This window comes from Xiphophorus hellerii, chromosome 18 (assembly GCF_003331165.1).
Source record: "Xiphophorus hellerii strain 12219 chromosome 18, Xiphophorus_hellerii-4.1, whole genome shotgun sequence".
NCBI classification, from domain to species: domain Eukaryota; kingdom Metazoa; phylum Chordata; class Actinopteri; order Cyprinodontiformes; family Poeciliidae; genus Xiphophorus; species Xiphophorus hellerii.
Window position 1 is genome coordinate 14,680,610 of NC_045689.1, and position 15,836 is coordinate 14,696,445.

The 15,836-nt window shown below is 37.5% G+C and overlaps 1 protein-coding gene across 5 annotated transcripts in view; it reads left to right on the forward strand.

Moving 5' to 3' along the window:
- Positions 1-15,836, forward strand: part of b3gat1a (beta-1,3-glucuronyltransferase 1 (glucuronosyltransferase P) a) — a 104,714-nt gene that overhangs the window by 72,651 nt on the left and 16,227 nt on the right. For all 5 annotated transcript variants that reach the window (XM_032590564.1, XM_032590562.1, XM_032590561.1 and 2 more), the window contains 2 exons: positions 11,246-11,410; positions 13,669-13,811. In XM_032590564.1, the coding sequence (XP_032446455.1) occupies positions 13,700-13,811 (112 nt within the window). In that variant the 5' untranslated portion in view covers positions 11,246-11,410; positions 13,669-13,699. The remainder of the gene's footprint in view (positions 1-11,245; positions 11,411-13,668; positions 13,812-15,836) is intronic.

Below are 15,836 nucleotides of genomic sequence, written 5' to 3' on the forward strand. Positions count from 1 at the left end.
GGGTATTGGACCCGGTCATTAGCCCCGCACCCCCCGACGGTGACTTGTTCTGCTAGTGGGCTCTAGCATACATAATATGATCACCAGCTTAATCGGGCTGGCACAAATTGATCAGCATGATCAACTCAACTTTGAAAACATGTGCATACCACAAATATTCCCCAATACTACAGAATCCACACAAGCGCTACTAAGATGTTAACTTTAATTAACTCATTCTCATTGATGAAGACACTGCGCAGATAAAGGTTAACTCACCTCAGCATGACAATTGCTTAGAGCCGAGTTCCTCTGATGCACTCTGTCCTACTTTATGATTAATTCAGCTATTTTATTAACTGACCACATAGGGCTTCTCACAGAATTTGTACTGGTAACTGAGCTTTTTTTCCTACATCCCGAGGTATTGAAAAGGAAATAAAAGAAGACAGCAATGTCATGGCAAACAGAACCCATTCTGACACATCAGAACACAATTCTACACTTCATTCCCATAAATACACTCATTTTAAAAACAGGGGTACATCAAAAGCAATTAAAATTTTTAAGACATGAAATGACTTGAGATGTCCACAAAACACACTTTAGACATCTAATAAGCATAGCAAGATATGAGAGACAGCAGCATGTTTATGCTTAAACTTGCAGAGGAACACATGCATTACGTTAACCTTTTTAATCTACTCTATTTGTTCATTTCATCATATGTTTATGTAAACAAACTGCCATTGTAGCATGCATCCCAAAGGCACATTTTTCATTCATCCTTAAATGACCAAACTACCATTTTATAACCACCTCAGTGTAGGGTAACCAGTGGTATTATTACTCTTGCCATTCTGTGTGGTCTCCCCAAGACGACATCTCTCCAGACTGGACTCTGATCAGAGCCAGGACACGTGGGCTCAGCATGGTCCAGCTCCAAATCCTACCGGAGCCCCTTCAGGCCAGTGAGCCAGCTGTGAGAGGCTTCAGTTTGCTACCCAGTCCGACATTGGAAGAGTGCCCTGGGTTAGCTAGACCATAAATTAGTTATGATAAGTTGAGAGGAAGCAGCAGCAGGCTATCACCCTGCAGTTATAAGCTGGGAGCAACCTGCCTGAGCAGCCATGCTCTTAAATCTTTCACCAGAGCTGAGGCAGCCAGATTTGCATAAGGACTGGAGCCATCAATCAAGGCCAATGCTAATGGGTTATTTAAGTTTTCTGGAAATAAAACAGTCATGCTTTCTTAAATCAAGCGTGAGAAACAGCATTTGCTGACACGCTTTCTAGCTAATTTGTGTATCAAACCGCATTTAAAATGATTACACTTGCTGGTTTTGCGGGGAAAAAAAAAAAAAAAAGATTGTTGACTCTAGGTCATCTGGCACCTTATAGCTCTTCTGAACCATGTGTTAGACATTTTATATTTACTTCTGTTTGTATTAGATTTCACCAGTGCAGTCGGTTCCAGTTGTTGAAAACTAATATGGCTCTGCCGCATTATACAAGCTGTTTCGTCTTCTTTCGTAGGAACCGAAAGCAGTTGCTCTCCCTGGATCTATTATTAGCCTCACTCAATCCAGTCCCTCGTTTCATGTGGAGATGATCAAAGTTTGAACAGACTCCAGTGACAGGTGTGAATCTATTTGATGATGCAAGTAACTCTAAACTAGACTGATGGGGACCTGTTGGTGCACCCAAACCAAACTCTAAATGACACCAATCACAGTCAACACAAGTCAAGATGCTCTCATTTGGAAGATACCTGCAAAGGAAGCATGACTTTTGAAATGACTATCAAGCTGTTTAAAACTTTATGCACATTTGAAATGACTTTCCTGTTTCAAGCTTTGATCAATATTTCTTTTAAAAAATGCACAGTAGCAGTGTGATTAGTTTGCAAATACAAATCAGGGGGAATGATCCAGACAACCCCCGTCTATGTTCTGAACTGTAAAATAAATTCTGCTACAAGCTACACCAATGCATGAAGGAGCGAAAGGAGTAAAAACCGGCAGCTCTAAAGAAGAGAAGCAGAGGGTGAAGCGCAAGGTTATTCTCCAACCAGGCTGCATTTTTGTAAACTTTAATTAAACCCAGCAAAAATTAAACAAAATTTTCACTGGCACAGGTAGGAAACCAAATGATGATCAAGATTATTGCCTCAATAATTGAAACATCTCAACTTTTTTCAGAATAAATTGCTGTAATTATTAATAAGAGTTAAGTAATAATGCTTTTGATACAGAGAATCTTTTTATGGCCTGAAAAACTATGGGGAAAGATGTCAGGGAACATATAAATGTAGGTATTTAAAATATAAAATGCAATTTTAAATGGGTAAATGTTTAGATGTATTATAGAATTTGAATAATTATAAAATTTTAAAAAATGATGATATAGGATTTATATATTTTTGTTACAGTAAAAAAACAAACTAACAAAAAAAACTGTATTTCATTAAAGAAAAATGTAATGTCCTCTCAAGAAAGAAGTTGCACAGCTTTTGAAACTAGCCGACAAGAAAAAGAAATAAAAGCAAACAAGGTTTGGTGGGAATTTTGAGTGGAAAAGTAAGCACCCTACTCACTATAAGTAATTTTGTGATTTAGTAATGGCGAGTGAACTTAAAAACGAAAGTTTTTTCTTCAACATGTTAGCGGAGTCAGACAAGTGCATGCATGCAGCAAACGGCTTATCGAACTGCAAACGTGAAATTCCAAAACACAGTAACATAAAAAAGGATTTCCACATAAACACTGCAAATAAAAATATGACATTCACAGAAACTAGAAGCAAAAACCTACAATTAACAAAAACATGCTGCAACCACAGACAAAACACTGCTAGCACAAAAAAAGTGTTGCAACTACAAGAATCAAGAGCAAGGGGGGGGGCGGGGGGAGTAACTATGCAATTAGAACAAAAACAACAAACATGAAATGCTGCAAACTCACTCCACAAAATGGAAGTGCTCCAGACCACTAAAAGGAGTCAACCAGCAAATCGTGTACTCTCAGTACAGACTATAGACATATCTCTATGATAAAGATAGGATGTTGTGATTTATTGGAATCTCCTAAAAAAAATGGAGGAAAAAGAAAAATAAACAAGATGAGATATTTCAAAGAACATCAGCATTTTTTTTTCTGTGGTTGCAGAATTGTTTTTGTTTGCATTTGTTTTGCTAATTGGAGGTCTTTGCTTCTATTTTCTGTGATTGCACTTTTGTTTGCAGTGTTTTTGTGGGAATTTGTATTATCCATGTGTTTGAAGTGTGTTTCGCCTTTTCCAGCATGTTTCATAGTTTGCTGCATGTTTGTACCGTCTGTCACTGTACTTACACGTGAACAAAGAAAGCATTGTCAATGGGCTGAAAATAACTTTGCCATCTTTATTCCAAGTGTTCTACTTGAAAACACATACATCAAAAAGAATATATATATAGAAATTGTACACTTTTTATATTCAATAAATAAATTGAAAAAAACATTTTTTAATTGCAATAGATGTCCAATCCAATGTACAAGTCCTAAACTTTAAATTTCAGATACTAGGTAATTTGACTGCATGCATAATTTATGCCAAGCATAACAATTTTTAGAATTAATAATGCATCATTTTATTTATTTTATTTTTTTCTGGGGGAACAGCTGGCGGGGGAGTTACCAGAACAATCAGAAAGAGGAAATAGGCTTCAAAATGTTAGAAAATCAGTTCTGATATTCATTTTCACAGGAAATAATAAGTTAATTGATCAGAGGAATAAGGAAGACTTTCCTCTCATCTGTTAACTACAAATGTACAAAAGTTGACATTACAACATTTTATTGTTAATGTCAGATAATTAAAATGAAAAATTTAATTATTGATACAATGAAATAAAAGTGAACTTTCAGACAAAGTGAATATTTTTAGATATAATTGTGGTGCACCCATTTTCCAGTCCGGAAGAGCTGACTTTGTTTGAGATTCAGGCTAAAACCACAGGGACTTGGTCACCACACATAAAAATCTGAGGAAATCGTTCAGTGTTAATCTGAATAATGGGATTACTGGTAGATTTACCAACTCTTAAAAATTACACGTGGTAATGTTTCTTGTTAAAAACACAATAATTAAATAGTTCCATGCCCTTCTCCCCTATTTATTCAGATGGTAAAAAAATAAAATAAAATAAACAAAAATTCTGTTATTCACCCCCCACCCCCATCTTTGAGCCTTTTGTCCTGGGCACATTGCCCAAACATTTGTGGCAGCTCTGACATCCCGTACATTTTCTAACTGCATCGTGTGATTTTCTTAAGACTTGCAATTAAGGATATGTCATGAAAAGTGGCTCTCTGACTGCATTTAAAATGTGGCTGAAAGTACCTCAACATCATTATAAAACGACATGCTGTATAGTGCAATTTACACCTTGCTTGGATTACGTATAGCTTCTTTTATCCAAATAGATAAAAGAAGCTAGTATGCATATATATATGCATATTGCATATGCAAGTATGCATATGCAATATGCATACTTGCCTGATAATGCTGGAAGACGGCAAATCTCCAGCAACAAAAGAAGGAAATACAGGTAAATAGCCAAAGATGCGCAGTGGGCTGGATTCCAGACAGTCTTTTTGTGGCGCCAGGTGCAGTTCCAAACTAACATACTCTATGCTTGATATAAGAGATCAAATAGTTAAAATCAGTGACTCCAGTCTAAATAATTTTTTTACTCGAGTCTGAACTGAGTTTAAGTCACAGAACTAAAATCCCCACCGCTGGAGAACAAGTAGAATAGTGGTTAAACATCTCAGAAGTGACCTGCAAAATCTACAGTAACAGTCAATTGAGGACTTGCTTCAAGTTGTGGTTCATGATTCAACAAAAAAGAAGAGACTAGGCAAAAAGACGTCGATAGTAGAGTCCAAAACCATATAAAAAACACAAAGCTCCATCTCACATTTGCCAACAAACATCTTGATAACCTCCAAAACTTTTGGTCAAATACTCTGCGGACTGATGAGATAAACAATTGAAAAGGTTTTGCACCTCTTTAAATTTCATGTAAAATTATCATCATTTTAGAAAAACAATATTCCCAAAATCAAAGCACACTCACACAAAAAATGGAAAACATTCTGTTTGCTCTCCAGAGAATAACTTATTTTCTACTGTATTTTAATTAGACTGTTAGACTCTGTGCTAATTACCGCAGGTGTTTTCTGAAGTAGACACACTGAGTAATATTTTGAAAATGGCAGATGTGTTTGACACAGGAGCAGCACCAGCAGCAAATTGAGGTAGATTTCAAGTAGTGATATGTAATCAATCATTTAAGATAAGACTTCCGTGAAATATACATTTTTTAATTTCATTGTAATTACAAAAAAACCCATTGAGACGCTTCAAAAAAAAAAAAAAATCTAGTGTGACTGGGGAGAGTGCAATTTTGGACCCTATGTACTACTACTACTACACTACTGCTGCTGAAGTAGGAAAGAGTGGTGAGAGATCTCAAACACAGAATTGTTAATTTGACTCTAGGGCCTTGCGTCTTAGAGTTAGATGCATATGCACTGAAAGGAGCCACAAAGGAGTGCTAGATCTAAGTCATTGTTTGAATAGTGTCAGGTGGTAAGGAAGGTAGACGATAAAAGAGTTGTACAGGATATATCGCTCTGCATCAGGGGCCCATTTCAACAATGAGAGTCAGAGGAAGATAACAGGAGATTACACATTGTCCTGTTTCTTAGAATGGTTTTGAGCAATACACAGATTGTATAGTTTAGCTAAATTTCTTTTTTGTGTTTCTAAAAATAGGTAAAGTCGATACAGGTTCTTTAGCATGAGGAGCTATGGCATCCGATTTACACTCACCTTTTCTGACTGTGCCTGGCAACTCATCCCAAAATGTACTCATATTGGTAGCTTTTTGGAGTCATGGCTGGTTGCACTCAGTCCTATATTTATAAGGCCTCATTTATGCCTTCACTTAGCAGCTGACTCAAGATAATACCATCGAGGCATTCATACTTTCATTTGAGGTGCAGTTGAATCACTGTATAGTTTTTTTTTCCCTGTCTTGGCATCCCAGGCATACTATGTAGAATAGCTGGTTGCCCTACAATGTTGTGTTCTACATGAAGAATCTATTAACACAGACAAAATTCTAATTGTGGGATTTACTTTTTTAAAGAGCGACTGAATCCAGCATTTCTCCAGTAGTAACCTGTCTTTGTTTGACCTTCAACCACTGGGTTTACTTTTGTATTTGTGCGTAGATTGGTGCATATGTGCGCGTGTAGGCATGTGTGTTTGAGCTGTGGTGAGTTTTTGTGTAGAAGTATATGTGTTGGGTGTAATTTGTCACCTGGAGGTGTACAGATGTTTGAGTGGTGAGAAATGTCAAAAGTCTGCAACTCTCAGCACCCACAAGCAGCAGACAGCAGGTGAACCTGGTTCCAGAAGACCTCACCAGCCCCAGGCAGATCCAGTCAGTCCCCTCATGCAGGTTAAACCCAGACCCTGGTAGCACCTGCACAAAGTACTAGCAGCAAAATATCCAATGCCAAACAGGGAAACCAAACAAGCCAGGCAGGCCCTCTCACTGTAGCTGGAACTACAGGTGGTTATAAGAACACTGCAGAAATATCTATAAAAACATTATATTTCCAAGGACAACATCTGTCTTGCTACCTAAGCATTATTTCTTTGAACCCAGAATATGTTGTTTGGCCTTAAGCCTTCTCCTTGAGTCAATGCTACTCATGTGGTGAATGAAAGAGGCGAGTTAAAATACCAATATTTACTCAGAGGATCAATTGGGGATTAAATCAATCAGGATTTCTTTTTCTTAATTACAATTATAAACTTTATGCTCACAAACTACAGCTACAGTCAGCTCTTTGCACTTGCCGTTTATTGCTTGAATCAGCACTGAACTGTATAAACAACACTGAATCCTCTTCTCTGGGATTCTTAAAAACAGTTTGCAGAGTTCTGCTAAGAAATCCTTCTCTTAACTGGTTCCACTCACCCCCCATTTCCTGCAAAGATGATCTGTATAGAAAAACTGCTCACCTTATCCATTTCTTGTGTTCTCAGTTAGTAGCCATAGATTACTTTAACATAGTTTGGTTTAAAAGCTTTTTTAATCAAAAGAACAATCTATGTGATTATGGTGAAAGACTTCTTTTATTTGCGTTTTTGTAAGCATAACTTACAAAAACGCAAATAAACCAAATAAACTACATTTTCCAGAAAAATGTATTTGACAATTACTTATCAGCTTTTAAAAACAACAGGCCAGTTGTGATTAATTTGCTTTCCATAGTTTCAGTTTTGGGTATTCTGACTCTAAACCCTGTTTAGCAGCCTCCCTCCATAAACTTCACCCTAAAGGTTCAGGATAATTTATTTCCCTCCCAACACGGCCCATACTGCCTTGGGTAAATTTCTATTTAGGTCATTTGTTTTTATGCTGGTGGATGCAGTGAAAAAGGCAGGAATAAATAAGAATTGCCTCAAAGATTATCCTGTTTCTAATAGTAGGTTCTTAAAGAAATGTGCCAGTAATTGTAAGAAATATTCTCATTTACGAGGAACTAGTCGATGTTGGATTTACTGTCAAACTTACCAGAACAAGCAACTTTAGCTGAAGAAAACATAATGATTTTTTGTCTCATTTTAGTACACCATTATTTATGGTAAAAGCTTGTACTTGTTACTCATAAGGTAGACCCTTATTAATTACCAATCATAAGCCAACAATAGTAGCTTTGAATCTATAAACAAAGCACTAACAACAGAGAAATACAAGACAGAACACCTACTCCCGACTTCATGTCCTTCAAAACCAATTTAGGCAACTTAAATCAATGCAGATTTTAAAATTCACATTTAACTATACCTCTTGGTGAAGTTGTTTCAAAGAGCTGTGACAGCATCATCAATAATGATCTATTGGAACAGCTTGTCCTCTACAGATCCCGAGACACCCCACCAGAAAATTGTTCGGGGCAATTCAGAGTTGCCCGTAGACATACGTGTACAAAAATAAAAGTAATTGTACATTCCACAACCCAGCATCTCCAGAGAGTGTCTCCTACTTGCCAAATGGAGAATACATAAAAAGATGCTACAGCAAGCCAAGGCTGGGAAGGATTAAGTTATTATTGGGCTTCATGACATAGGGGATGCACAGAGCAAAAGGGAGTTCACATGTAGACTCATTACAAAGTTGGTTGGCTTGCCCCTACATCATCTCCAGACTGATCTTATGGGAAGAGAAAAGAGCAAGTGAAAGGAAGTGATTGTATTTAATTTGATGGTGTTTCAATTAGTATTTAGGTCTCATCTCTATTAAATGGCTTCTACAGTCCAGACAACAACAATTTAGCAAAATACATTTCAAGATGATTATAGCAAGCAGACAAGCAGTTTCTACTCTGGTAATACCAATGATAAAATCAGTTATTAAAAAATGGGAGTAGACACCTTACATCTTTTCATCTCACATGGTGCAATTTTCTCTGACATTTAAAACCCACCAAAGAAATGTAGTGTTTTACCCCCATGTCTAACCTTTTGGGGTTAATGGTGTTAGTTCAGCAATTAGTCCAACAATTTTCAGGTACGCTACTGTTGTTCTGATCTTGTATTAATCAGCGGCAGGTGTTCCCTTCACAGCTGGTTAGTTCGTGCTGATGTGAAAGGCTGTCAGGCTTCATTGTGTGCCGCAGTCTGGGACCGACTCTCTGTATTCTTGCTGCATCACACAGTATTTCAGTTGGCACAGAAGCAAACATGGCACTTGAGTGATAGTGCACACTAATACTTCTCTGTGCTGTGCTGCATGTTCATGATGCAGTCAAGGTCCACTTAACTGCCTGTTGTAAAAACAATAGAGGTCTTTTTTGATATAGGGCTGAAGTGGCCGATGTCATGAAGGCTGTCAAAGGGTGGATTTGAAAGAATGATTCATTATTTGAAACAACTCGCCACCTTTTTAAAAAAAATCTAATTCTGTGTGAATTTAATCATAAAAAAAAGAAAACTCACAGTAAGACTTTTACTAATAAACAATTGAATTAAGATAGCTAAATTCATATCTACCTGTTCAACAGTGTGGTAGTACTCAATCTGGGTCTCGGACCACTTTTTGATGGTCTCGCTGTGTAGTAGTCCAGTTATGATGTTGTCACATGTGTACTCTGTCTTGTCTCTGTTTCAGATTTTGAGGACTCGCAATTTAGACCACAATATCGCCTAGCCGTTACCTTCCTGGGCAATTCATCTTGATTAAAATTTCGTCTCACAGACAGTCTGGGCTTTCCCCCGTTTATTTGAATTCGCTCTGGTAGAATTTCTATTGTACCGATCAAGTTGTGAAGGATGACGTTGATTTTCTGCACTGTTTTAGATTTGTAATCTGCCTGTAGTTTTAGCAATGGCAGCAAAGGTAGTGAATGAAGTCGTTCAGTCCAAGTTGGCCACCTTTCCAAATATTGAATTTACATTAAAATCCGCCTCGTTCAACTCAGCACTTCTCTCTTTGCAGTGGTGGAGGCTGCTTACAGCCCAGGCCATTTTCGGTAGGGTTCATAGCATCGATCTAGTACTATGAAGCCTGTTCAACGCTCCTTCTACTGGACTGTAAATCTATGGGCACATCAGCCCCACTAAGATTTTTTTTCACCAGCCACCATCTTCTACCCAACAAACATAATGTTTGATTTCAACTACCAAACTACTACCCCAATTTCTGCCTCAACAGCATAAACCCAGGTTTGATGTTAAATAAATTACCCAGTCTGAAGTGATGGCTGGCTTAACAAACAGAAGCAGCGGTACTCCTTTTGTGTATTGTTAACACATCTATCACAAAAGCACTGCCGCTTAGCATATAAATACAGCAAAACGAATCCATAACACCATAAATTCAACCCCAAACGCAGCTGAAGTTAGAGCAGTACCACCCACTGCTCCAGCCTTCAGAGACAGGCAGCTGAGCCATACTGTCAGACTTTGGCCTTGTAAAATGAGTAATGAACAATAAAAGCAGCGGGTAAAGTGCCACATTAAATTTCTCTATGTCTGCACAGTTTTTCTATGAACCAACAACGTCGTAACTGGACTGGTTCAATGCAACAACTATTCAAAAGGATCAGAAGGAGAGGCAGAAATGCCATGAGAACAAATTTCATTCTAGTGACAACAATAAGTCCCCAATTAAGCAGAGCAACAGCTGTGTACAAAAAAAAAATCCTTCAAAGATTTTTGTGCATAAACTATATATTAAAAAAAAAAAACAGCTCAGCCAAAGGAGAAGACACACTAAATAGAATTCCATCAGCATTTCATTCATAGAGTCCTTTAACAGGCAGATGTTTTAAAAAAAGCTGCATTTAAATTTATTTTGGGAAAGACAGTGTTTCACTGAAATCAGTTTATTTGCAGCGATCATTTTACCTGGCACCCTTAGCAAAGGTTTTCTGCTCCGCCGTTTAGTTGAAGCTTTACTTGCTACTCTATTTTGAACAAAGCAAATTTGATCCTAACCCATAAAGCCAGTGATTGGTTGACATTTTGGCAAATCAAGCACAACCATGCACCAATGTGTTTCTGATTCATGTTATACCTCAATGTGCATCAGTGATATGTTCAGGACTACTCCTGTTCAGCACAACAAACATTTGAATTTTGTATAAGTTTTCATTACATAGAAAATACTAAAGTCCTCAGGTGTTGATGCAGTATCCACAAGTCACTGGAAACCTACACCGAAGCAGCATTGTGTTTGATGATATTTGAATAAGACATGATGTCTTATTTTTGCTTCATCCCCCAACACAGACTGCTGGCAGGCAGAGGAGTTTTGACTGACCTCCTTTTTTGCATTTCACATTTTGTGAATTCAAACAACAACAAAAAAATGAGTCTTTGTGCAATTTAGATTGGAATGAATTAAGTAAATTACATATCAGTAAGTGATGTATTATTCATTTCAGACACATAGAACTGTGGTATTTTGGAGAAAGTAGCTTGGATACATTCAGTTTTGGCTACCTTTGGTTAAATTAAAAGCAATAGTTGTATGTGTGTTTCATTTTGGATAAACCCAAGTGTTCCTTTACATATCTATCCAGTCAGATGACAAGTCCTGTTGGACTTTCCGTAACAAATAAAAGTATTTTTGTTCTTTGAATGATTTTTGCTATTTTTATGTTATATTTGGGTTGTTCTAACTAAATGATTTTATTTTTCAGGATCGGGGCTTTTGGTGGCCTGCAAGTGCAAGCAGCCAGAGGGAGAGAAACGGGTAATAGTGAAGTATCATGGAGACAGTCACAGTTAGGTAGCCCATCGAGCATGGAGTTTTACCTTCTCAGCCACGCATCAACAGCACCGCAATGAACCAGTTCTGACTGTGGGTAAGTCATTTAAATACACATACAGTGTCCTGGAAAAGAATTCATGCCCCCTTTTCATAAAATATGAGTAAATTAAATACAAATTTAAGTCACAAATTTGCAAAAAGGCTAAAACGCCAATGGTTCCACATTCTGGACTTAGACCTGACTGAGCTTTGTGCAGTATTCATTAGTAACAGGATGATGTTTTTCGTAGAATCTCATAATCTCCACATAAATCTGTACATAAGATTACATAACGCAACATAAAAAGTGGGGACACCAAGACCTAAGCAGTGTCCCCTTTACATTGTTACAGGCCATTTATAATACAAGCAGGCAATGTAATTGTAATAATGTTTAGAAATTGATTGACTTCTAAATTTTTGCTCATATATGACTAATCAGTTTTAAAAATTCACTGCATGTTAAAAAAAATGCCAATGAAAGAAGTAACCAAAGGATGGCACAACACTCTATGAAAAGGCTGAAGTGTAAAATCTTGAATAAAAATGTGAAAAATTTGTTTAAGCTTACTCTGCCACAATGAAGCTATGATTCAAAAAGATGTTCTGTCCCTTTAGTTAGTTAGTGAGTGTTCTCAAAACAACCGTTGACATTGAAGCTTTACCAGACTTAACGTTTGTCTTTAAACATTTGTTGATGTTTTGAACTCCAGTATTAATAATTCTATTGTCAGAGAAGATGTAGGAACTTCTTCCAAATTCCTTTGGTTCAAGTCTTAATGAATTGTTTTAAAACTTGAAAATATTTCTGCCTTAGACATTTTGCTTACAGATCTTCCACAGAATAATTTTGTGTAATTTAAAATAATTAAGTTTATTCTGGATTTATCTCTTTGCCTCTGTAGCTGACAAACCTTCAAAATGCATTGTTGAAGGGTCAGAGCCACCTGCTAAGGATTAAACATGAGTAATGTGTTTATTTGTGAACAAATAGAATGAATATAATGATTGTACAATCTCATAAAATCTTGGCATTCTGCCACCTTCCTCAGCAGCGGAAGCAGGATCAACGAGGGACATATGATAACTTGTTTCCTCACGAGCAAAACTTAAATGAATACAGCAAACATCTGTGTCTGCATTATGTTTACTTTTTTCTTTATTTCATTGAGCAGACCACTTAATAACTTAATTTTTCAAGTTATGACGTCGGTATAACTGGAGCTTATTTAAGCATCTGAGAAAACCAAACCCTGCGAGGAGTGATGGAGGTCTATTGTCTTAAACTCAGTGTTAGTGAGCTTTGGAGAACAGGGAGAGAACATGTGAGGCTTCTCTCTCCGCTTCCTCATATTCTTCCTGGAGGAGAAAGCGGTGTCCCCAAAACCATGTGTTATTTCCACCATGTTCCAGATTTACAGTGAATATCAAAGTGGTTTATATGAATCTTTAAACAGTAATAATGTTAGGATTAGATGGTTTTTTGCAGAGAAGCCAAAGGTTATGTGGATTTTAACCTTTGTGCATGAAACAGACTGAGAATGGAAGAGTGTTTCCAGTTAGAGTAGCAAATAGAAAAGCAAGGTAGTTTAAAAATGGATGACATAGCATTCTGTTAAGCCACTATAAAATGTTTGCTTTTTATACTGCTATACTTTTACACAACAGGTTGATAATAGCGGTGCACTTCCTCCCACCTCCATTTCCATTCTACTTTCTTCAGGTTAAAGAGTCTCAAAATAGCATTCACGTTCGGCAGGAGAGGAAAGCTTTGCTCTTGGCCTCTCTCTGTCTAACTATAGACATGTTGCATGTTGTTGTTTACATCCAGAAATTTTGCACCTGCACACAAAGCTGGAGGGCAAAAAGACTATTCTTTAACTTGCCATCCATAGCTCAGCTAAATCTCTGTTCCTTATAAGATTTGAACCTGTTGAGTACTGAACCAGAGAGTCCTACCCAACTCTCCAGTCATTTCAGTAATATGTCATGATCAACAGTGTCAAAAGCTGCACTGTTTTGAGATAGTAGCTGTTTCGCTAAAAGAGTCAATGGTGATTGTACTTTCAAAGATAACAGCGAAATGATCAGACAGGGCGACATCAGTGACAGAGACATTAGAAATATCCACACCCTTACTGATAATCAGGTCCAGTATGTGTCCTCGATTGTGTGTGTGCTTGCTTAACATGCTGAGTCAGAGCCAAATTATCTATCCTTTGCAATTTTTCTCATCATGATTTACCTTGAAAGCTTTGTGTTACAATGTACAGAGTAAAGATGTTTCTGTCTGCTTTGTTTTTTTTCTTCCAGATAATCCAGAGCCAAACAACCAATCATTGAGATGCCGAAGAGAAGAGATATTCTTGCCATCGTGTTGATCGTGTTACCTTGGACTCTACTCATCACTGTTTGGCACCAAAGCGCTATAGCTCCACTCCTCGCTATCCGAAAGGGTACGCCAAACACCACACTTCACTGGCAATATCAGAACTGAAGTGGGTCCTTGAACCTAACACTGCACTTCAGGTTTTAGACAAAAGGCTGTTCATGTGGAGGCACTCATCAGCCATGACCACAAGCTCCAGCACAACTCAATAACACTTATCTAGTGACTATAAGTCTCATCACAGAGAGTTGTGCACATGAACAGCGTAGAATAAAATAGCCGTGCAAACTTAGACGATTATGTCCAACTGTCAGTCAGCTGATAAGTTTGATTGCATAGCTGCATTTCATATGCATTTGTTTTTCTATCAATGCAAATCTGCCCACTACATATGAGCTTATACAACAATGTCCTCCCACAATGTGACCACCCCCATGAGTCTTGTCGTTCAGACTCATAGAATATGCTGCGTCCACGTCTGGTATCGTGTTTGCGCTCCCGCCTGAGTCATTAACACCTACTGAGTGTCCTGATCATCTTCAGAGACCACTAACGAACTGTGTAAAATGTCAACTGCGATGCAGAGTAAACATCCAAATTAGAGCGACCTGAATCAATGAAGCTGTTTGCTTTCCACTCGTGGTGTCGAAGAGGGCATGTCGAGGGATTAACAAACAAGCCACATTCACTCAAATGATCCAAAACAGAAGATAATGCAGAATATCTGAGGTTGTTTGTTTTTGCAGGTTTTCTAAACATACTCAAAAAGCAATAATTTTATTAGATATGTAAATAAAGCGCCTTAAATACTGTAGTGTGCCTTCAGGAAAACATACAGCATTTTTAAAACGCTAAGATTGGGTTAATTTATCAGCAGAGAATACAATGAAAAAAATATTATTTTTTGTTTTGTTTCTTTACAATAATATCTGATTAAGTTTTTCCTGTAGGCTTCAAATTGTGTACTCCTTAAGAGAAAGGGTGCTGATCTTTTATTTTTATTTTGGCAGAGTGCTCCCTGGCAGCTCTGTTGAACATCTGGCTATCAGCAGGTTGGGCTAATCTTTGTGCTGCAGAGTGTGAGCAGTGACAAAGACATTTTTTTAAACTTTGACACAACAATAACAAACAATGCTGAGGATGCTATAATCACATTCTGTCCTGTACTGAAAGCTATGCAGGTAAAGCTACACTAGCATTCAAAATAAGATTTAATCCAAAGGGACAGATTCATCTGTCAAAATAAGCCATACCTTCGTCACCATGCAGATAATAAAATAGTGAGTCATATGAAGTCATTTACAGCATTAGTAAAATAAATGTTAATTGGGGCATAAAATCTGTCCATTCGGATGAGATGCTCAGCATGATATCTTCCACTCCACATGAAATTTTTTTTCGCAGGCAAATTTGTCTGCATGTTTTCAAACAAAATCTGCAGCTTTTCTAGGCCTGCAAGTCACAGATGCAATTAAGATGCAACTTGTCACGAATTATGCTTTAAGGAACGTTTAAGAGCAGGCATAAATGACAGGCTCAAGCTGATTAAATAAAAAAAATCAAACCTTTTACATAGCAGAAGATTGCAGAATATGAGCAAACACCAACAGAGTCAAGGAAGAGGGGTGTAAACAGCAACACAATGGCCTGTCAATGAAGCAGTGTGTTAGGCCTGTAGATATTCTACAAAACAGACAAATGTGATATTTAACTAGCTAGCAACATACTTTATGGCCAGGACATTTCATATTTTACGAGAACTCCTATATTGAGTTCTCCTACATATGAAGTTCTCCTTAATTTGGGAGATATGTGACTGCCCAATAGTTCCACGTAAAACCGATCTTATTTACCTCTGCAAATGTCTAAAAAATCAACCACTGTCCTCTTTTGCTCTGCTGTGAGAAAAGCTTGACTGACAAACCCACAAATTAAGTCGTATTCATGTTTGTTGTTAGCAATAGTCACCCCACTGTTGCCAATTCAATGACATTCTGGCAATGTCATTGAATTTAGCCAAAATCGGAATTGCCAAGTCAGCTTCATAAAGATCGGTAACTGGAAATCGGCCAGAAAACTGCAATCAGTGCAC